A 23,378-nucleotide genomic window follows, 5' to 3' on the forward strand; every position below is an offset into this window, starting at 1 on the left:
CCGTTTGATTTAGTCAAAGATGCCAGAAACATGTTCTCATTTCTTTCCTAAATGACCCACCTCACCTAATAGCTGAAAATGTAGTTCTGATGCCAGGGCTTCACTGGTAGGCTTTTTTCAGGGTCTTATTGCATATAGGAAAAAATAGAAAATGAAAACTTTGCAGAACATCTTATACTTATGCATTTTCCTACTTAAGGCCTGCTTACATGTGTAAATATTGCCATAGGAATGCCAGGGATTCCTTCGCGGAAAATGAACTCTAGGAGTTTATCACAAGATTCTTTTGTATGATGGACCATAAACAGATGGCTTCTCATGAGCTACGCTGTAAATTTCCATATACGTAGGGACTTCCCTGGTAGTGCAGTGGTTAAGAATCCACCTGCGAATGCAGGGGACACCGGTTCGAGCCCTGTCCCAGGAAGATCCCACATGCCGTGGAGCAACTAAGCCCCTGAGCCACAAGTACTGAGCCTGCACTCTAGAGCCCACGAGCCACAACTACTGAGCCCACGTGCCACAACTACTGAAGCCTGCACACCTAGAGCCTGTGCTCTGCAACAAGAGAAGCCACTGCAATGAGAAGCCCGTGCACCTCAATGGAGAGTAGCCCCTGCTCGCTGCAACTGGAGAAAGCCCATGGGCAGCAACGAAGACCCAACGCAGCCAAAAATAAATTTATAAAAATAAATAGATAAATAAATAGATTTCCATATATGTAGTCTCACTGGGTGGATTTTATAATGTTAATGTATACTCTTCCACAGGTGAAAAAAGTTGAATTTCTATTGGTTTTATGTTTGGGTTTGGCATTCTGGGAATTTTAATTTGTTGATTAATATCAATTCAATTATGTTTACATTTTAGAAATATTTATAGACAGCAAATGTTATAACTTTTTAGGTTATCACCTCCCCAGACTCTACCCTTACTTCCTCTTCTTTTCATCGGGAGGCAGTCCTTAATTAAGCTTTAGTGTTTCTTCCTGGACTCTACCCAGCTTCTTAACACCTTTTTGAAATGCTCAGGAAAAGCCCAGCTTTCTAGGTGCGGTCACTGGAGTCACTGGGAGGAACCTTCATCTCCCCACTCCTTGGTATGATGTAACCTCTGCATACTTTGTGAGGTCATGCAGAAAGTGCTGACATGCAATTCATCTGCATTAAATTCCTTCTGAAGGAAAAACAAAGCAAGTGAAATGCCTTCTATTCAAAGGAAAGCAGAATGTAGTTTTGTTTAGAAGTGAATGAAAAGTCACAACTTGATATAAGAGAAAGGCTTGCTACTAGGCTACCATTGTAAGAATATTCATGTTTGATCTTTTTTTAACCCATCTCATGATCAAAATTATTTTGCTTATCTACACCACAGTAGAAAAAAAGTCTTAGATTGAATCTAAAAGAAAAATGGTAGATATTATTATTTTTAATTTCATGTTTTACTTCCTTTAAAAACAAATTCTTAAATTATTATTTTACAAACCAAATAATAAAATATACACCTAAGATGATATCCAGTGGGGTGAGAGGTGAGGTCAGGGACAGAGATGGAGCTGAGAGGTGGAAAATATTCTCTCTTCTGTCACAATCAAATTTTAGAGCTAGAAGGACCTTGTAGAAACTGATCAAAGCCCAAAGAAATTAAGGGACCTGAACAAGACTATTCGAATTAGGTGGAAGAAATATGATTAGAGAGGAAGGACCCTAATTCTCAAATTGTTATTTCTACCAATATTACGTTTTCTCTCCCTCTGTGCAAATCTTCTCTCCGGTACCCAGAAATGGTAAAGAAAATTTCCACCCGCTGTTGGCTGGTGAAAAATTCTTATGTCAAGTTCTTCAGTTTCTATTTCAGAGCCAATTGTAGAATTTTATTTGTTAGTAGAATTTCAGAATTTCAGTCCAAATAGATAATCGCCAGGTAATTCCACTAACAATAGGAGAAAGTGATGAACATAAGCATTCGGGGACCAGTGAGTCCAACACAAAATTTTATAATCCATGCAGAAACAAAACCTTTTTGCCTCCTCAGGGCTCAATATCCAGGTAGCTTTCAGTCATCAGAAACTCTTTAGCTTATTCCATATTTCACAGTGTTGTCACAAGTTGGGTATCATTATGTTTGCCTTGGACATTCCATTTCTTTTCTCTAACTTAGACTTTAATCATAAGTTTGGTTCACTGGAGGTGCCATAATACGAATCTCATCTGAATAGCTGACATCACATTCTTTTAGACACCACGAAAGCATTATGTTTGGGATTTGGTCCGTAGAGCAGTGGTCCAGAATCCTGGTAGCAAGCATAGTGAAGAATCCAAGCTTGGCATTGCTTTGGCTGGCCGCAAGGTTGATAATTATTCCCATGAAAATTCACATCTGACATAGTCAGAAGCACAAAACTCAGTCTCTCTGCAGTGAGAACAATAATCACACAACAGCAACAAACCCAGAGTAGGACTGTGAACTTGACCTCTGTCACTGTACCTTGTTCCCTTGGCTCCCATGGCACTTTAAAAACGGCAAAGTCTAAGGACCAATGTTGAAATTGATTCTCTTGTTTCATCGTGATCCCAACTTTCTAGTCAGCTTAGGAAGTTTTGTTGTTTCACTTGAAAATTGCAGTTTTGGGCCCACTGATTTTCACCAATGACAAAATGTCTTACAAAGGCCTCATAGTGGTCTTCCTCCGGAACAGACATTGTAAGGTGATTTCAATTTTAGACACCTGAAACAGAGTATTGGTTTTCATATGAATTTGCTGTTTGTATAGCTTATTGAGGATTATATAAATGCTCTGGTGTAGCAATTGCTCTTGGTATCCCACCCATATCCTCTTTACCCACTGGTATACCCATCCCCCAGCAGTTGTGGGTGTTAATAAGGCTCACAGTACCATCCTTCTCTAGAAGATTGTCCTCAGCCAAGAGAGGACTTTGCCTGAAGATTCCTAGGAGATTCCAAGCCCCTGCCCCTTACCCTGCAAGGAGCACTCTGACATCCATGCCTGATGGTGCTGGGTACTACAACCAAGATCCCTCACCTTCTTGGGATGGGTCAGCGATGCCAGTCATGTTCTAGGTCTCCCTTTGGAATCAGGCTGAGGATAGACTTCAGCTAAACTACATCTTTGCTTACCTTCTTCCTCTGTTCTAGCTTTCCTACTTCATTACAGATTTCACCTTTGAGCATTCTCTTGACCAGTCATCACTCAGTCAGGAATCTCTATCTTAGGTTCAGCTTCTAGGGAACCTGATACCAGACAGCTGTCTTGTTAATATTAAAAGGTCTTACTTCCTTTTTTATTTTCTTTCTTGGTCTCTTAGGCAACTGATATAACAGATTTTATATCAATTGATCCACAATTGATATTAACAGATTTTATTCTAAGATGAAATTTTTTTTTTTTTTTTTTTTTTTTTTTGCGGTACGCAGGCCTCTCACTGCTGTGGCCTCTCCCGTTGCGGAGCACAGACTCCGGACACGCAGGCTCAGCGGCCATGGCGCACGGGCTTAGTTGCTCCGCGGCATGTGGGATCTTCCCGGACTGGGGCACGAACCCGTGTCCCCTGCATCGGCAGGCGGACTCTCAACCACTGCGCCACCAGGGAAGCCCTCTAAGATGCAATTATTAAGCAAACAATTTTTTTTTAAATGTTGTATAATAATTTTTGGTCATTTTAAAAATGACAACTTAGTTAATGGAGTACAGCAAGGGAAATGTATTTATACCTTTTCTTTAATGTATATCACATTACTTCTTGACTTTTCCCTATACATGGATTAAAGGAAAAATTACCAGTGTGGAAAAGCCAGAAATAATGATTAATAATTAATGCATAAGTAATTTATACTTAGTGGATCAAATTTATCTTGTTTAGCTTTTAACAGTAGACAGTATCTCCTGAATATACCCTCAACTAATGTCTGGGAAGAAAATGGCCCACATTTATCACACATTTTCATTCATTTAACACCCGTGTTTTGATTTGTCCATTCAACAAATAATTACTGAGTGTCTATGGTGTGCCAGACATGGTATTTGACACTTCATATAATTGTGCACAAAACACATTAATCTTTACCCTTGTGGGCTGACTGTCCTACACATTTATAACTTTGATGTAGGCAGACAGAGTTGGGGATGAAGGGAAACTGTAAATTGGAACTATCCTATTGCAACTGTGGGTAAATTTTTACCTCTTGTCTGGGTTTATGAGAAAAGGCATCAAAACAGATATGCAGAAACTTGCCAGATTTACAGCCATATTTTCACTAAAAAATTATATATGTCAGTGCCTGGTACATTTTAGGGGCTCAGTGAATATTTCTCAAATGAATGAGTATCTAGTGACTTCATAATTTGTATTTTTTCATACCTCTTTTTTATGTAGCAGTAAAAAATAACAAGAAAACCACTTAATAATAATCCAACGCCAATCCCAATTGAAATGTATTTTTCATAAGGATCCACAGCATATGAAGTTAAGGTCAAGTGCTCACACCTTTCTCCAGTATAACCAGTAAAACACCTTTAAAAAAAGAAAAGAATGTATAATTTTAAAACTCATGATAGAAACACAAATGACAAATTTCGAAGAATGAAAAAGATGTAATAAAAAGTGATTTTAATTAAAGAGGCCAATACCAAATGAAAGCCAGTCTATTAAATGTATTGAAGAAGCCATGTGTTTTCCAATAATCATTTGATTAAGACCCCATATTAATGCAACTTCCCTCATTGGTAGGAGGGAAAGGTAGGACACTTGCATGAGTTGATCTAGAAAATTGTTAACCTACTCTTTCATAGGAGGATGCTGAGCAAATCAACGATCATAAAAATGGTATCTCAGTTGATCTAGAACTTTATATTCCTGAAGTGTTTTTGCCATAGTCTGTTTCATTTTATGCTATAATCTATCCATAAAAACTTGGAAACTTCTTTGCATGCTGTTAAAAGTTGATTTGGATTCAGTAGTTTTGAGGTACGGTGTGAGCTTCTTCATTTTCAACAAGCTCCCAGGTTATACAGATGCTGCTAATCTAGGAACCGTATTTTTGAGTAATGAAAACTAGGTAGGTTAGAAGTTAGAAAAAGACCCCTTAGATATTCAAATACAAAGAGAATTGGTGAATCACGTTCAGATCATGTACCTTTTTTACTAGATAAGATGGAGGCGTGGGGAAATGTACTATGTGAAACACCATGTGAAAGGAGGCATACCTTCTCCTTCTCCCATCTCTAGGGCTTGGGAAGTTCTTTGCAATTACCTGCAGATGGCTTTCTCCAGCTCATCGTGGAATGCACAAACACCATTGATGCAGTAACTATGGTGGTCTTCCAGGCAAGGATGTGAGGACCTCAACGCTAGGGGTCCTTCTGTGTAGCCAGCTAGAAAAAGGAGATACAGTATTAACAGATGAGGTGGGTCACACACTTCCACAGTAGATTTGTAACACATATACAGAAAGGCCTTTAATCTTAGGAATATTCTTTGAGTGCTCTGTCATTTGAACTATCGATTGATTCCTTTGACAGGTTATATTTACAAAGGTTGGGTTAATATCATCTAAGACATATTAATGAATTAGGGGCTGGAGGTAGATTGATGATCATTCCATTCTTTGGAAACTATGTAATGAGATATAGATACAAGTTTGCCAAAAGGTGGCAGCATTGATTCTAGTCTTAGCATGCTGTCCTGGGCAAGGCTTCCTAAATATATGCCTGGAAACAAATGAAATAATACAATTTGTTTCATTCTCCCCTTTACGCCTGAGAAGTAAGCACTTAGGAAGATTTGGATTTATGGTTGGGAGATAATGAACTTGATTTCTTTTCATTCCCCAGAGAAGAGTGAGATGACAATCCCCCCCCTTCTTCTTATGCAGACTACCTTAAGTAGCTAATGGAAAAGGGATTGTTTTCCCTAACTGATTTCAGAAGAGGTATTGTTATGACCTATACATGAAGCCAGAAACAACTTATGGCTCAGGCTTAACATAGCTAAGACAATAACTTCAGATGTTAATTAGAAAATTTACTCAGTTAAGAGGCATTATGAGATTGTGGGAAAAGCCATGGAGTTGGAATTAGAAAACCTGGGTTTTGATTTCTAGCTTTAACACTATGCAAATGACCACACTTGGCGAAACCTTTGTGGTCAAGTGTCCAGAAGCCTCTTTATGGGAAACTTCCCTTTGGGAAGCTGTACTGTGGCAAAATACTTAGATTTCAGGTTGCTTATCCTTCATTCCTTGATGTACTAAAGACATATACCTATACGATCCTTGAGGTTTATGCAGTGGGAATGACAAAACAGCATAAATGAGTCCTTTTTAGTATACTTTAATTACTGATTCTTAAATTCTTCTCAAGAAGAATTAGTGGCATTTTATTTTTGTCACTGTTATGAATAAACATATCTCCTCAACCTTAGTTATCATATTATATTCACCTTGCCAAGTAGATTAAGAGAATCATACTTATTTGTTTTCAGGAGAAAAAGATCTAAAAAGGCATACTTATTTATATTGAAAATACTAAATCTTTAGGTACTAAGTCACCAACAACATACTGTTATATAACTTCATTTTGGTTGAGAACACACGACATTACCTTAAAATTCATATTCATTTTGTTAACTGTGGTATGGTAAATCTAATTTCTCATCTTGATAATTAATTCTAAGGGAGTGGGAATTTCTCATTATAAACTGTGATAGGTTCTTCCTACTTCAAGATTAAATAAGTTCAATTAACCAGGCCTGAACCAGGACTTACTAGAAAATGTGAGAATTGAAAGAAGACATTTCCAAAGAAAGAATATACTAGAGACCCATCTTTCCTCTAAGGAGAAGAATATTAGTTATAACTTCATGAAACTTTCCTGAGATACTGGATTCAGATTTTTAAGTTAAATGAAAAGCAGGAAACTAAAATTCACCTATCAAGAAAGCAAAGAAAAACTACTGAAGTGATATATTCAATCCCTTTTGTCCATAATTATTACCTGTAACTTGGAGAATTTGACTTGCAGTTCACTATTAGGGAAGAGAAAAGGTGGTGATGGACACACTGTTATGTCACTGAGAGGAAACTGTACTTCTTTAATTCTCTACAGTATTATCTCTCAACAAAGATATTTCCTCTTTGTTTAAAGGCTCAAGACATGAAGAATTTGGCTAAAAGTTATTCTAAAAGCCACACTAATTTTATTTTGCAAATTGATATATATGCAAAAACTCAAATGAGCAAAATATTTTAAGCAAATTTTTTTTTTTTTTTTTTTTTTAGCGGTACGCGGGCCTCTCACTGTTGTGGCCTCTCCCGTTGCGGAACACAGGCTCCGGACGCGCGGGCTCAGCGGCCATGGCTCACGGGCCCAGCCGCTCCGTGGCATGTGGGATCCTCCCAGACCGGGGCACGAACCCATGTCCCCTGCATCGGCAGGCGGACTCTCAACCACTACGCCACCAGGGAAGCCCTAAGCAAATTTTTTAAATTTAAAATTATTGGTGAAATGAAGAATACTTAAATATTACTATCTTTCATATTCAGAAACAAAATATTTAACTTGATCTTCTTTTACTTGCGTGGCTCTGAGAGCAAGATATGGTATTTCTTTGGTCCTAAGTCACAAAGCCCATCTTCACATCAGGGGGTGGTATGTGATTTGTGTGAGAATCACAACCACCTGATACACAGGTCTTGGCAGGTAAGTTTCCCAAGGTCACCTCTAAGAGTTCAAAGAGTTTGGGAAAATGCTGGTGCTCAACAGTGGCCAGAAGCTATTTTAATAACAATAATAAAATATATCCTCACCATCAACAACAAAAATTGGATACAAGTGGTTGGGATGTATAGCATATACTAAAGCAACAACAAAAGCTCCCAATGACAAGAAGAAAGATCTTTCCAAAGATGAGGGAAAGTGGATTAAGGCTTCATCTGGTAGCCATAATTTATTTGGCTGCAAAGCTCACAATCACAGATCAAACTATAAAGTCACTCATCAAGAATGCCAAAATAGGGACACACTGCCTCTGGAAGCACGTGGGTTATTGGGAATCCAGCAGGAATCAAGCAGAAAATGTGGCATGTTTCACAACCAGGACAGTAACTGAAAACAACTTTTTCTCATTTGCTTCACTTCCTCCTTTTAAAAAGAGAATTCTTTGCTGACACATTTACCTGTCACTTCCATTTAACAGCATCCTGATAAAAGATCGTCTAATAATAAAATATAATTTAAAAATTTCCAGTGTTGCTTTTATCACAATCCAAATTTCTCTCAAACATTAAAAAAAAGTCACTTAAAAAAAAAAAGTCACTTGAAATACAAAAGTGTGAAGAAAATACCTTCTGTTTTGTTAATGGTCCAGTTACTTTGCTGGGTTGTGATTGGGGGTGTTACAGTCCTGGCTGCCTCTTCAGTCAATGCTGTCACAGCTGTGTGAAGGGGGGGGGGAGGGAAGGCATCTTTAGCAGGTGAGCCTCCTTCTACATACCAGCAACAGATCAAAAGTTATTCTATCTAGTCCCACATCTGTTCTATTTTTAATTCATTTACATTTGAAATCCATAACCTGACAAGGGCAGTTTCTTGATAGTTTCTCATGCATATCTATTCCACTCACTACATTATAGTTAGAGAAAGTAGAAACACATTAATTATTAAGAGGAAATAAATTTTATAAACCCATAAATTTTATTACATTTTATAAATTCATTCAATCACAAGGACACTATCATATCATATGTATCAACTACTCTTCAATTGTATAGAACAAACTATAAAGATCTCAGAAAAAGAGGTGTCAAAATATGTTAAAAGAGGAACATACATTACATAAGAAACTAAATTCACAAATTCCTTGCTTGGATCTTTGTCATGAAGAACAACTGCTAAAAGCCAACTCCTCACTAATTCAGATAAAGCAAATCCTATTCACATTTTACAATGACACAAAATTAACACAGCAAAAAGAAATGACCTACCATTGAATAAGATATAGACTGATATTGAAACTCCGAAAGCCATTTCCTGCACTTGTTAACAGTATCTTGCTCTGATCCTCTTAGAATGACGGGTGGAAGGCTTTTATTGAGCTCTCTCGGAGGCTTTCTTGCATTTATATTTCATGAAGCGTCATCTGGCAGTTCTTACCAATCAAAAAAATATGTCTTTCTGGCAGCAGCTTGAAGCCTTGAGGCATTCGTGTACTTGTTTAGGATACCTGTGTTATCTAGCAGTGTGATCAAATTTTCTTTTGAAACACTGGTTTCCTGTTACCTGTGGGCATAATCGTGTCTGTAAACATACTGAAAACAACAAAAAAGAATCTGAATGCAGGAAAAGCCCCCTTGGTGTGAACAGAATTATCCCAGCTCCAAAGTTGATAATGACCTATAAATGATTCCAAGAAAGGGGAGTTTTGATATTTCCAAAGTCGGAAACATCTTAACCTGTTCGTAAAAGAAATATCCCTGAAGCTGCAGTCAGTTACACTACTTTTCAGTACAGATTGGGTTCCACTGCAAATCAAGATACTTTGTAATTTATGGGCAGGAGAGAACAATTAAATGTGTGTAAAAATAAAGGTTTAATATTCCATTTTGGTTTTTGCTACTTAGTTTTACTATTTCAATTTCTGTAAAAATAATTGTTTTTCAGAGCATAAGATTTACATTTATGTCATTCTGCCATTTGTTATTTTTCTGAGTAAATGGAATAGGCTACCGAGTTCTAGGAACTACAGTTCTTAAGTATATGCCCTAATGATTAGGCTCTAGAAAGAACCAGTAAAGCACTAAAATAATGATGATGATAATAATAATAATGTCATCTCCATTAAGATAAAATCAAAATATTTATGTTTGGTACATCTAATGAATAGAAAGCTTTTAGTTTAATACAACATTCAAATTTTTCTTACTATTAATCTACTTATGATTATTAAAGTACCACTTTTAAGGCCAAAATATGTAATTATTTCTATTACTTTTTGTGACTACAGGAACTTCCATAAATTTTTCACTTGCCCCAAATTATTATAAATAATTTATAAATATGTTTTGCTGAAGTATTGCAACTTTCTACCAGTAATTTCAATTGCTAATATTTTCTGTACCTTAAAAACCTGTTTAAGTCAAGATAGGTTGTCATTTGCATCATGTCCACCCAGAAAATTCAGTTTACCGGAAAGGATCCCTTCCACTATTCAGATATGAAGTTGGCTTTAGAAATCACACAAGAATGAGCTTGTTGAACTCATTATACCTTGGGCAATCACTTGCCACAGAGTCATCCTTTTAAAGTTAAAAGACTATCCTTGGCTTGCTTTAAATGTGCCTACAGTTCATATTCCTCCTTTCGTAGAGTTTTAAAAAACTATTTATTATTAAGACAAGTTCTGGATACTGTTTTTCCCAAGCAAATCATATTCGAATTATAAGTCAAATAATCATCTCTGTATCACTGGTAAGAATTTAAGGAAAAATCGTTTACAAAGGATTAGATAAACCACAGCGAACTGCAGTTTCAAGAGGAAGATGCTAGGTCTGATGTTAAATATGTTTATTTCTAAGACTGGGACATAGTACCACAACCATCTTTATAGTAACTGTTAACTGGCACTTGACAGTGCTTTGCATTTTGCAGAAGGTTTCCATACATATCTCAATTCTGTCTTCAGTAATCCCGGCCCCAACAAATCCAGTGCCTAATATATAGTGTAGAGTATACTCAATCAGTCTGTCTTGAGTGAATAAAGAAATAAACAACAGGCCTTATTTTTATTTCCATATGACAAATAAAGAATGAAGACTCAAAAGAATTAAGTGACTTGCCAGAGGACACACCCTAGAGTCAGGACTTGAGCCCATGTTCAGATTCCAGATCATACGCCCTCTCCAGTTCCCCAGCTGTGTCCTCTGGTAGGAGTCGGTATACTGACCTTAGAGAAATTCAGATTATCTCCTAAGATCAAGATTTAAGTAAATTACCTTACCATAAGAATCTAAACAAATGAATTATGGCTTTTACACATGTTTGGGCTGAAAGAAGTGGACCACTGTCTCTCTAGATGTTTCTCCACTCTGGTGAATTAAGCCATATAATATAGAAACTCACCTACCACTTGAGCTTAAGAAAATAGCTCCAAGTCATCCCATATGTTTCTTTTCCTCTGGGACTCATCATGATGGATCCCACTTACACTCTATATAGGAAAACCTCCTATCTTCACATCTTCAATCCTCTCATCAGGGAGTCCTTCCGCAATCCTGAAGAATGGGAGAGGTGGGTACTGTAACATGGCCTCACGGATACTCGTATTCATTCTTGATACATGTTAGAGTGAAAAAGAAGGCTAAGAGCTGCAGCACCCCACTATCATTTTTCCCTCCGACCATTTTTCATCTTTTTAATTTATTCATCTCTCTCTAGTTATAAGCATCTCTGGAAGTGTCTTCTCTTCCCTTCCCTCGCTGTTGTTTATTTTTTTCCTTCCCTTCTCCTACTTTCCCTTTCTTTCCCCTCCTTTCCTTTCTTCATCTCTCCTCTCTTTTCCTTCCTTTTTTATTCTTTCTTTTTTTTTTTTTTTACTTATTTATTTTATTTATTTATTTTATTTTTGGCTGCGTTGGGTCTTTGTTGCTGTGCGCAGGCTTTCTCTAGTTGCAGCGAGCGGGGGCTACTCTTCCTTGTGGTGCGCAGGCTTCTCATTGCGGTGGCTTCTCTTGTTACAGAGCATGGGCTCTAGGGCGCATGGGCTTCAGTAGTTGTGGCACGTGGGCTTAGTAGTTGTGCCTCTCGGGCTCTAGAGCGCAGGCTCAGTAGTTGTGATGCACAGCTGCTCTGCAGCATGTGGGATCTTCCCGGACCAGGGCTTGAACCCGTGTCCCCTGCATTGGCAGGCGGATTCTTAACCACTGCGCCACCAGGGAAGCCCCCTTTTTCTTTCTTGCTCTTTCACTAATAGCCAAAATTTGTTGCTGGACATTGGCAGGAAATGGTCATCAGCCCGTTGGTTATCTCTCTCTAAACTTATTCTGTAATTCTCATGAATTCAGTTGCCTTTCATCCACTCATAAACCATTTTATGCCTGTAACATGTAATGTATGTGAGACAAACAGAAAAATCCTGCATAGACTCTGACCTCGAAGAACTAGAGGGGGTTAAGGAAAGTACATACATAACTACAGTGCTGGGTAGAGACAGATGATTGCCATGGATGTGTACATGAATGTGTATAAGAGTTCAGGGGTGGGACTTGGTCAGACTCTCACAGCATTTCTCATGGATGAGTTTCATTTGAAGTGAATCTTAAATAGCAAGTAGAATTTAGACATACAGTGACAAGAGAAAGGATTCTAGGTGGCAGGGGAGGTGGGCACTGAGGGGAGGTAGAGTGATAGAATGAAAAGAGAGTGGGTTCCAGCTCACATCATCCTAACAGACCTTTCTTTGAATTCCAGTTCTACCTTTGCTATCCATTTGGCCTTTGCTGAGACTTTTTAATAACCTCAAGGGTTGATTTCCTCATATATCAAATGTGGATTGTCAGTAACAACAATAACAAAAAAGTAAAGCATTTAGCACATGATAGGTGCTCAATTAAAGATAGCTGTTACTATCAAACAAGTGTAGAAAGATGCAGGGTGTATATAGTGGTCAATCAAGGTTAGGAATTTAGCGGTTAACACATGTTGATGCATCTTAAGTTTTCATCATTAGCCATGAATTATTCTCATACCAGACTGATACTATGTCAGGACTTTTATTTATGTATTATGCCATCACCTCAAACTCAACATGTCAAACTGAACATATCTCTTCTCCAAAATAAGCTCCTCTTTACAACTCCCTCATGGTAATCAGGGATAACGTCTTCTAGGCTTTAACTACACTTCTCATCACTGACTAAATACAGTCTAAATTCTGATTTATCCAGGCTTTCTCTAATCTACTTCTGCTGTTTTCCAGCTGTATTTCCACCACTCTGCAACACACACTTTTCATTTCAGTCTGACTGTAGCCCTTGCTTTCATATATGTATATGCTAAGCTCATTCTCACCTCCATATCTTCATGTTATTGTTCAATCCTCATTAATTCTTCGGGGTCCTTTTTACAGATACGTGTAGAAGAGAACTTACTTCTCCAAACCTCCTCCACAAGACAATCATATGTCTTTTATAGACCCCAAATATGCATAAGTAAAGCCATGATAACAATGAACCAACTTTATTTCCTTTATGTGTTGACAAAGGCTCCCTTCTTGACCAAACTTTAGACTTCTCCTATTCCTTTTCTCAACTAGGCATCATCTTAGCCTGCTGAGCCCAGTTTTAGCAAAGAAATCTGCTTAGTTTATGGAGAATCCCCCTGCCCTGCTCCTTGCACCCTTGTCCCTGCCATATCTGATCAAGTTCCCTATCTCCCACCCTTGATATCTGGCCTAACTGTAACAAGAATCCTGGTAAGCTAGTTTACAAGAATCCCTCTAGTCTTGTTATCTAATCAAGTTCCTCTCAGTAATTTTCCATCTACTGATCCCCTCACTCTCTTCATTGCCTATAAATCCATTGCTGTCTCAGCTATATTTAGAGTTTTCAATCTCTTCTATTGTGATAGTCTCGACCCCATTGCAATAGTCCTGAATAAAGTTGTCCTTATATTTTTAACAAATGTTAGATAATTTTTCCTTTATAGTGTTTTAATTGGTCTCTGGAAAGGCTCACTCCTGAATTTTAGCCTCACCAAAGGGGAAAAATATTTCCAAAAAATAACTCCTCCTGCATTTGGGGGTGGGGGAGGAGGAAGCTCAAAATTACAGAAATCACCTTTTCCATGTAAATGTATTTTGGGTCATTATGTTTGTTTCGCGAATGTGGGGCACTTAAATATTAAAAAGAGGGTCTTTCTGAAATGTTTGCGTGGGAGCTTTAAACTTTTATCAGGGTTATTAGACAAAGATTGATCTGGAATGGGCTATAGAACCTTTTCTTTCATGTTTGAGGAACTTGTACATTTCCCCAGCATGCTCTGAAGAAACAGATAACAAATATATGAACAAAGAAACTTACAGATAGCTTAAAGAAAAAGAAGACAGGTATTCCTTTCCAAACTGGTTTTATTATACAGTTGAAATATTAATTATAAACATCTAGTCTATTTTCACACAAATGATCAAGAGTATACACTAATAACGACATGCACTGGGTAAGAATCATTACTGGTACATAAACAGACTGGGATTGGGGCCTGAAATTATATGCCCAGGGTAGTCTCAAAATAGCCTTCAACAGACGGTCACATGTTTTTTCTAATTTAAATTGTGTTAGAAACATGGCATCTACTTTGAGAACCAAATGCTATAAGAGAAGAAGGAAGAACTGTGAGTAACAAAGCAATAGATTTTTAGTCATATCCTAAGGCTTAGCTTGGGTACATTATGTCCTATTTTTCTATTAGATTTCTAGATTTGTGAACAAACATAACTTCTATTCTTTAATGAAGTCCTCATTCATACTATATTGTGTCTTCCTGATATTTGTGGGAAAATACAACCTTAGTTTTGTTTTGTATATTTGTTTGGTTTTGGAGTTTCCATTCTTCTTCAAGGAAGGTATTATCCAAATATTTTTCTAGAAGAACAAAGAAATTACATGTAAACCTAACACATTCTTATTGCATTTTTACTTGGCAAGTAGCAATTCACCGTTTGAAATAATCAATCCCTTTCCAAGTAGCACTGCATTTTTTGCCTTCCTTGCATGTTTTCCTTTCTTCGAACGGAGCGTCATTTCTCATTAGTATGCCTCGCAGGATGCATTTGGGAAGTATATGAGATCAAAATTTTATTTTTATTATTGTATCTTTCCTTTAGCAAATAAACTCTTTTTCATCATATGATATAGTACATAAAATGTATAAAAATTGGCCATAATTATGGCAAAACCTAAACTACATTTTACAAGGGAGCTTATTTGTCTGACAAGATGTTTGTTGAAAACACACTATTTGTGTCAAAAATATATGCATTTATTATGAGCCCTTTATTAGTTTTAACGTTATGAACAAATATTAATCACAAAATAAACAATTGTTACCAAAGTTTTCATTGCAGTTGTTTTGTTTTCTTTTCCTAAAACTCAATATCCACTCAAAATATTCAGTAATTATTAGCAGGAAATGCATAAGATTGTGCGAATCATCTGATCCACAATGATTCCATCTGTGAAAAAAATAAATACAACGTAGAAATAGCTTTGTAGTAAAATATAAAGGTTTTTGCCTTTTGTCAAATAGATACGTAGCATGACTTCAGTTTGCTTTATTCTTTCATGTGATCTAGTAAATGATTTTTTTTAGCTGCCAGAAGGGTGTTCTTGAGAAGCATTGCCACTGTCATGGGTCCCACGCCTCCTGGAACTGGAGTGATAAAGCTAGCCTTCTTCTTAACAGCTGATGGAGGAAACAGAAAGGATTCTTTATTTTTTTCTGAGAATTTCATATTTTTAAACATACTGAACTGTTAAACCTGAAGCATTTTAAAAATTTAAGAGTTTATCTGAGCAAAAATGGAGTCTAATCGGGCAGTGCCAAACCTGAAGTCTAGCTAGGAAGGCTTCCACCGACAGGAGAGACTTACAGAGAAAAGGTGGAAGCAAAGCAAGGAAATCATTGATTGGTTATAGCTTTAAGCCTAGTTGGCTGTTTGTGACTGGTTGTCCTTGGGTTTTGATTTTGTAACCTTGAGGCAAAATCTACAAGCCAGATTTTGGTTTGCTTACATAGGCAGCCAGGGCATTAGAGCCATCACAGTCGAATGGCTCCCTTGTTTAATTAACAGAATACAGTGGATTTTTCTGCATTACACATATAACCCTAACATCCTCAAATCATTTTTAGAATGAAGTAGACTATAACACACACACACACACACACACACACACTTCTGTGTATGATATCTAATGTGTATAGAAAGAACACAAAGAGGCCAACACTGTAGGATGAATCTCTACGCGGCTCAGTTAATTTTACATGATGAAAATCTATAACCCATGATTTATCCAACTACATGTAATTCCAGTTAACTACTTCTAAAATACATGATATTGGTCACAAAGGGGATGCAGGATATAGATAGTTCAACACACATCATCCGTTAAATTAGAATAGTCCTGTTATAAAAACAGTATCACGTATATGTGGATAATACATTCCACTGCAAGTCTAATAAAAATCATTAAACATATTAAAATTAACTGAGCAAATACACATAGTCCTGTTCTAAGGTATGAATGAAGACTTCTTATTCAGTGAATATACTCAAAGAAAATGGCAGAGAATTTTTATCAAGTTTTACTTAAGCATGTTCTCACACCCACAATATTACAGGTGAATGGTTCCATGAATTGACCTACTGGTTTAGTGTTTCACCGTGTGAATAAGAATAATGAACTTTTCCCAGATAACTCTTTTAGTACAAAGTTAGCATAGACAACACTTCTTTAATGCATACTCTGACCTTATCAATCACATGCTATTTAGATGTATTGCCTTTACAAGTTTGCTCGTATATGCTTCTACATAAATGAAATCAGTAGATGTTCCCTAAATCTTAATTAAGCATTACTTTTGTACAATTTATATTGCCTTCTTGAAATATGGTTTGTAAAATTTACATTTACCTTATTTTAAATGTATTGGTATAATGCAGTATTTTTTAATAATAGGAAAAGCAAAGGAATAATATTCTTTTACTTGAAGAAAACTCCAGATAAGCTTGAAGGCATCACGCACACACAAAATCCAGCTAGTGTATATCATGAATCTTCTCATGGCATATAACAAAGAAAAGATAAGAATGCTGTGATCTAGAAGGTAATATGTTAGTTTTCCAAAATGTGCCTCTATACATGAAGCATGTCCTTTTCCCACCATACTTCTATCCAATGTACTCTATCCTGTAGAAACACTAGGCTAGGTCAACAGCTATTTCATAAATAGCTACAAATTATCATTCCTTTCTTCCTTTGCTCTCGTTATTCCTTCCATCTGGATTACGCTGCTACCTTATCCAAATAAGAAATTCCTTATAGAATTCTTTAAAAGCCAATAAAATGTTACCTGTCCATCATTTTTCTCAAAAATTCACCCCTCCAGCATTGAATTAAAAGTGCCACCATCTATGTTTCCAGTCATTTTATACCGAACTCTGTTATGGAATTTACCACACTGTGCTGTTCCTTTAATTAGACACCGGCACCAAGAAGGCAGAAACTAAGTCTCGTGGTGATTATTGTTGTCATTTTTAATCTGAGAACGTCTCCATACACAGGTGAGGCATTCAGTAAATTACGATAATGTGAACTAAATAGCCCTTGAAATTTAAAATCTAAAATCAATTTGCAGGAATGTGTCAGTGCTTTTGACCAGATACAGACAACATCAAAACAATTTAGTTCACGTTAATTTACTGAAATTCTCAAACTACATATTTTGCATGATGGTGACAAACTGCATTTTTCATTTTCCAGTGAGCTGACTTGATGGCATGAACAATGCCTTCCAGAACCTTTTCTATAGGATTAGAGAAGTAATGCCTTTAAAAATTTCAGCAGATCTCTAGAAGAAATATACTATACTACTACTATTTACACTGACAGTATGTAAAATCATATATTTGTAGAGCACTTTGAAATATTAATAGATAAAAATAGAATACTACTGAATAATATGGCAAATTAAGAATCAAGTACAAACTAAATCTTCAATGAAAAATAAAATGGTTTATTTCACAATCAAAAGTTAGATAAAATTGGGAATCCATTCTGGGTATACAATAATTTTTTATATAATTTGGTTTTCAACTTTGAAAAATGAAGTGGCTTGGAATTATGTATATATGGAAAAATAGTAATAACCATAGCCACTATCAGTTGACTACTTGCCAAGAACTTTATACACATTTTAATAATTAATATTTAATTATTATTTCATTTTAATAGCTGAAGAAAGTGTGGCTCACTGAAGTTAAAGTGACTTACCATTTTCTAATATGGTAGAGACATTATCCACAGCTAGGTTTGAATCATGGTATGATTCCATAATTCTATCTCATCCCAATGCAACTGTATTACCATGACCTGAACAAGTTGAAAAGCCCCAAGAAGGGCTCATGTGCCCCAAATTAACTCATTTTTCCCAAAGGGTTAAGAGGCTATTTTGAAAAAAGAAACAAAGGGGGGGGAAGTTCTAATATAGTAATTTTCCTACAATTTTACTGTGAATACTCATAGTTCATCATCTTTGAATTATATCCAGCACTTCAAATTTCAGCTGGCTGAGCAGTTTGAGTTGCTTTCTTTTTTGGGTGAGATTCAGATCAGATAAACCACTGATCTGGTATTATACCCTCCTCTTTCAAATTATGTTTTTCACAACATGCTTACTATTGCATTCTTTTGCTCAAAAAGTGAGGTTTGAGGTGGAGGAATAGGGAATGAGAATAAGCTGTTGCATGAAATAATACCTACCCGAAATTTGTAGCTCTGTGTCTGTAGTTTTGCATACTTTACTGTAGAAGCTAACACACATTTATCCTGTCCTGTCTATCACTTCATAGAATTAGATTATGTGATAGTCTTTACCTGACCTGGGCGAGGACTTCTCTGGACATTCATAAGCATTTAGTTGCATCAACAGAGCCCTGTAAATTACTCACTAGGCAGAAGTTTATGACATCACTGTGAACACACCTGGTAATGTAAATAACTTGTTTCAAATATTTTTATCTTTGAAATAAACTGGGCAGATGTGAAGAAGAAGTTTGTAGACAGTCATGAGAGGCAGATTGTGATGAATCTGATTTTAAAAATATAAAATCTCTGTTCCTTTTAATTTGATTTTCATTAGGTTCTACATCTGAGAAAGAAATGTTAAATTTCTCTGCTGCTGGCTAGTGTTAATGTATTCTTTGTCTATTTACATAAGGACCAAGATATGGAAGTGACTTCTCAAGAGAGATGGGAAATTATCATTGGCCAATACCAATGGGTACAGATGCCAATGCTTAAAAGAAATTCTCTAGTCTAAGGATTTTGCATAACTATTTCAAGGCTGTCCTAAGTGACATGTTTATGAAGTACCAGAAGTGGCTTATGAGCTAAACTCAGTCATGTGAGTTAAATTCAATACATGTTTGATGCTCTGAAGAGCATCTTCCCCAATCATGTCCGAGAGATAGTTAACAAGCATTACATCACCAGAATAACTTCTCATTGGCTGGTCTTTCCCGAGGGCAGACAAGGGTTTGCACCTGTTTGTTGAAGATGACGCTATTAAAGATTAAACCTGTTACGTGTGAGGAAAAGGTGTACTACATGCTCCATTGAAAACAATTACAGAAGAATTTTTAGGCAATAGTTTCATTCAGAAATGTATTTACTGTGAGGGAGTATGTGTGGGTTTTAAGGAAAATACTAACAATTCTGTATATATGAGAATCAGGTATTAGATCTTGATTGATATCAATGCTTTCAAGAGAGGCTCATGAACAGGTATCTCAAAACCAGAGTTAGATTAAATTTCATAAAGTCAACATGATTTTAGAGTTACTGAAACTGACAATGGAGGCAAGTAAAATAATCACCAAATCCTATTGTTACCTGTGTGGAACTTACTCTAGGGAATGAGATTTAGATGGAAATGACTTGATAATGTTTAAAGCAGTTACCTGATAATAAGAGTATTTTGAGGAAAGGTGACAATTATGATAATTTATCTGAATGACCTCTCTGTAAACTCTTGACCCTGCAAAGTATATTCTATAGATTTACTTAAAAATAATGCTCTACCAGCCAGATTTAGACATTAGAGAGTGTATGTTCAATTGTATAGAAAGGAAAGAAATTACCATTTAAAATCAGTCGTTTTGGACACAAGATTTGCCTTTGTACATACTATTTTCTTTGACATATACTCCCTGCATTTCTCCATCTGATGAATACTTACTCTTCCTTTTCAGATCTGGCTAAATGTCACTTTCTTAGTGGTACTTGTTAGCTCCCCAGGCTGCGTAAACTGTTCATTTGTTGATCCATGAAACTTAGTAGCGTGATTTTTCACTTTGTAGTCATAGAGTATGTTGGAATCTCCTGAGAACTGTAGTCAAATTAGATATGCCCCCTCCCACCACGTGATTCCAGTACACACCACTGAGAATCACTGCTGAAATGAGAGATGTTTCTAACTGGTGGGGGTAGGGGGGAGTATTATACATATAAACAGTGTACAGTAGATTTAAAACAAGGTTAAAATTCACTGCTTCAGTGAAGGCTACTTCACACGGTGGCCTCAGTTTTCCCAGTCAGGTCCCAGGCAAACCCCAGTGTGCAATACTTGAATGCCCCATTGGTCAAAGCAAGTCACGTGGTCAAGCTCAAATTTAAAGGCCTGGAATAGGAAGAATGGCAAAGTCACATTGCCAAGAGGATGTGCTTATGAGAACAGAAGATAGTATAGTCATTTTTTATAATCTACTGTAATCACTCTCTTGAATTTCAGTCTCTACCTTATTAGCCATATAACCTGCTGCCAGATTTATTCTTTAAAACACAGATTAGATCATTTCAGCTTATAAACATTTGATGAATCTTGACTGTCGTGGCAATTAGGATCTTTCATGATATGGCCCTACATCCATGTTTGCATTATTGCCTAACCCTGGCATATTTTCCTAACCTCATTATTCACTGTTCCCACACATGCTAAAAACTGCCCGGGATAAATTTACAGCAAAAGTTTCATGAGAAAGACAGCCATAGTCACTGTCCCTTGGAACTTACAGTCTAGTTGGGGGCTATATATTACAAATATAATTACCTAAGTAGTAACTGAGCTAAGGCTATGAAATATCCTACAAACAAAATGTTTCCTACAGTTGTGAACGTGTTGGGAGGACCTAACTGAGCCTGAGCACATGTGGTGTATCTCTGCCAAGTCCAGAAATCAGAGGATGAACCAAACTTTTCCGCGTGAAATGGAGAGGTGAGGAGTAGACCGTGTTCTTGGCCGGGGAACAATGTTTGCGAGGAGGTGGAAATAACCTTTCCCCCAGGCAGAAAATGGCGTGAACTCCTGGAAACACTGCAAGAAGGCCAGCAGGGCTGACATGTAGAAGTGAAGAGTGCAGAAGATGACGTGAAAGAGTCTAGCTCATGTAGAGCCCAGCAGACAATGCTAAAAATTTGGGGCATTTAACCTAAGAGCAATGGTTAAAGTATTTTTATTTTTATTTATTGAAGTATAGTTGATTTACAATGTTGTATTAACTACTGCTATACAGCAATACAAAAGTGATTCAGTTATACATATATACATACTTTTAAAAAATATATTCTTGGGGCTTCCCTGGTGGCGCAGTGGTTGGGAGTCTGCCTGCCAATGCAGGGGACACGGGTTCGCGCCCTGGTCTGGGAAGACCCCACATGCCGCGGAGTGACTGGACCCGTGAGCCACAACTACTGAGCCTGCGCGTCTGGAGCCTGTGCTCCGCAACGAGAGAGGCCGCGACAGTGAGAGGCCCGCGCACCGCGATGAAGAGTGGCCCCCGCTCGCCGCAACTAGAGAAAGCCCTCGCACAGAAACGAAGACCCAACACAGCCATAAATAAATAAATAAAATTCTTGTCTATTATGGTTTATCACAGGATATTGAATATAGTTCTCTGTGCTTTACAGTAGGACCTTGTTTATAAAGTATTTTTAAAATTTGGAAAAAAAATATTCTGAGGCAGGATAAGTCAAATGGGGAAGCTACCTATTCTGTGCACATTTTTCTAATGAGATCAGTTTATCACCTGGGACAGAGAAGGGAGAACACAAAAGTATCAATAGCAACATAAAGTGAGACGTGCTAAGATGGGAATAAATTCTGGTTCTTGTGGGAGCACCCCAAATCAAATGGGTGTCAGAGAAATATCTGTAAAGTGACAGAAAATCTTCAAGATTTTATGGATGTGTGAGGGGGTAAGAAAGAGGGAGAGAATGCAATGCAAACATCGGGAATAATAAAAGCAAAGGAACTTTGGACTTGACAATGAAGCTGATGCAATGGAGGAGCTCAAAGAAGTTCATTATGACCGAAGCACATGGTGGAAACAGAGAGTAGAAAGAGATGAGGATAGGAAGGTGGTCAGGGGCTGCATGACCCCGAAGTGAGGGGTCAGGAAACTTAGATTGGGTGATGGCAGCTGTAGTTACTGTGTTCAGGGTGAATGAGCTTTTAAAAAAATATCTTTTGTGAATGAACCTAGGCATTTATATATTTAAGAATAACCAGTTTTGCAAGAAAAGGAATTGGAGAGAAAAATGTATGCTACTAAATAATTTTCAGAAGAAAATTTAAAGGAGAAATTTATGTTATATTTTCATAACGTTTCAGGTTCTTGAATGCTATTAAATTATCATTCAAGAAATCCTTTTTCAGCCTGGAATATATATCTAATCTGCTGTGCTCCCTTTTCTCCACCGTAGAGACTTCTACTTTTTATCATGTTATTGGCTTCAGATTCCTAAAGGGAAGAATTAACACAGGTTTCGCTTGACATAATTTCCAACATTTCTTACTTGAAGTCAACCATCTTTCAATGTCATGATAAGAAGAATAGGTATGGAGCAGAAGATATTCAAGTTTAAAATTTGAGGTGATGAGAGGGACGATGAAAGAAACTATGTGTTCAGTGTATGTGTGTACCTCAAAAAAATCCAGGGGTCACACAAGGTGTGGAAATATTACTAATGAAGGATACTTATAACAACATAAGACATTAAAATGCCTTTTAACAATTAAGGTAGGAATAAAGGAAGAAGTATGTGATCATTAACCTTTTGGCCCCATCAACCCATGCTTCACTACAGGGTGTCTCTGGCTTGTGTGTTCTGTGTCATTATTTCCTCTGGAAAATTTACGTTCCCAGGTTCCCAGGGCCAAATACTTTGTTAGGAAGACTCACTAATTCTTAGACAGACAGTGAATTTCTGCTATAGTACGTGATATACTACTCCAAAGTTCCCAAATAATGGAATCTCCATATGTACCTAAACAGAATTTAATTTTGCTAATACAGTTTGGAAATTGTATATTCTGGCAAAGTCAAAGAATATATTTGTGCTTTATAAATCTGTTTTTGGGTGGAAGAGGAGGAATTGATATCTCAAGTTCCTGTAGTATTGTTTCATTTCCCTTTATATTCTGTCCATTTCTCTGTCTCTTTCAAGGAAGTACTCTTTAGCCCATGTCAGATTTCCAACAATGCTACAACTAATTTTTAAAACCAACCCCCTTCTCCAAAAGGAAAAAGGGA

General features: G+C 37.0%; 2 protein-coding genes across 6 annotated transcripts in view; both read right to left on the reverse strand.

Moving 5' to 3' along the window:
- Positions 1-2,673: 2,673 nt before the first annotated feature.
- Positions 2,674-9,043, reverse strand: EPGN (epithelial mitogen). Of its 5 annotated transcripts, none has more exons than XM_065877918.1 (5): positions 9,001-9,043; positions 8,389-8,451; positions 5,272-5,392; positions 4,506-4,532; positions 2,674-2,728 (listed from the first exon to the last, which is right to left on the reverse strand). In XM_065877918.1, exons 1-5 carry the CDS (start codon positions 9,041-9,043, stop codon positions 2,674-2,676), a joined length of 309 nt encoding a protein of 102 aa, XP_065733990.1. The 5 variants fall into 5 exon arrangements, with proteins under 5 accessions (XP_065733990.1, XP_065733989.1, XP_065733987.1 ...); XM_065877917.1 differs by having other exon boundaries at positions 8,362-8,451; XM_065877915.1 differs by having other exon boundaries at positions 4,380-4,532; positions 8,362-8,451.
- Positions 9,044-15,341: 6,298 nt separating this feature from the next.
- Positions 15,342-23,378, reverse strand: part of MTHFD2L (methylenetetrahydrofolate dehydrogenase (NADP+ dependent) 2 like) — a 129,379-nt gene continuing 121,342 nt past the window's right edge. Inside the window, exon 8 of the mRNA XM_065877218.1 lies at positions 15,342-15,472. Within this exon, the coding sequence (XP_065733290.1) occupies positions 15,342-15,472 (131 nt within the window). The remainder of the gene's footprint in view (positions 15,473-23,378) is intronic.

This window comes from Phocoena phocoena, chromosome 5, assembly GCF_963924675.1.
Source record: "Phocoena phocoena chromosome 5, mPhoPho1.1, whole genome shotgun sequence".
NCBI classification, from domain to species: domain Eukaryota; kingdom Metazoa; phylum Chordata; class Mammalia; order Artiodactyla; family Phocoenidae; genus Phocoena; species Phocoena phocoena.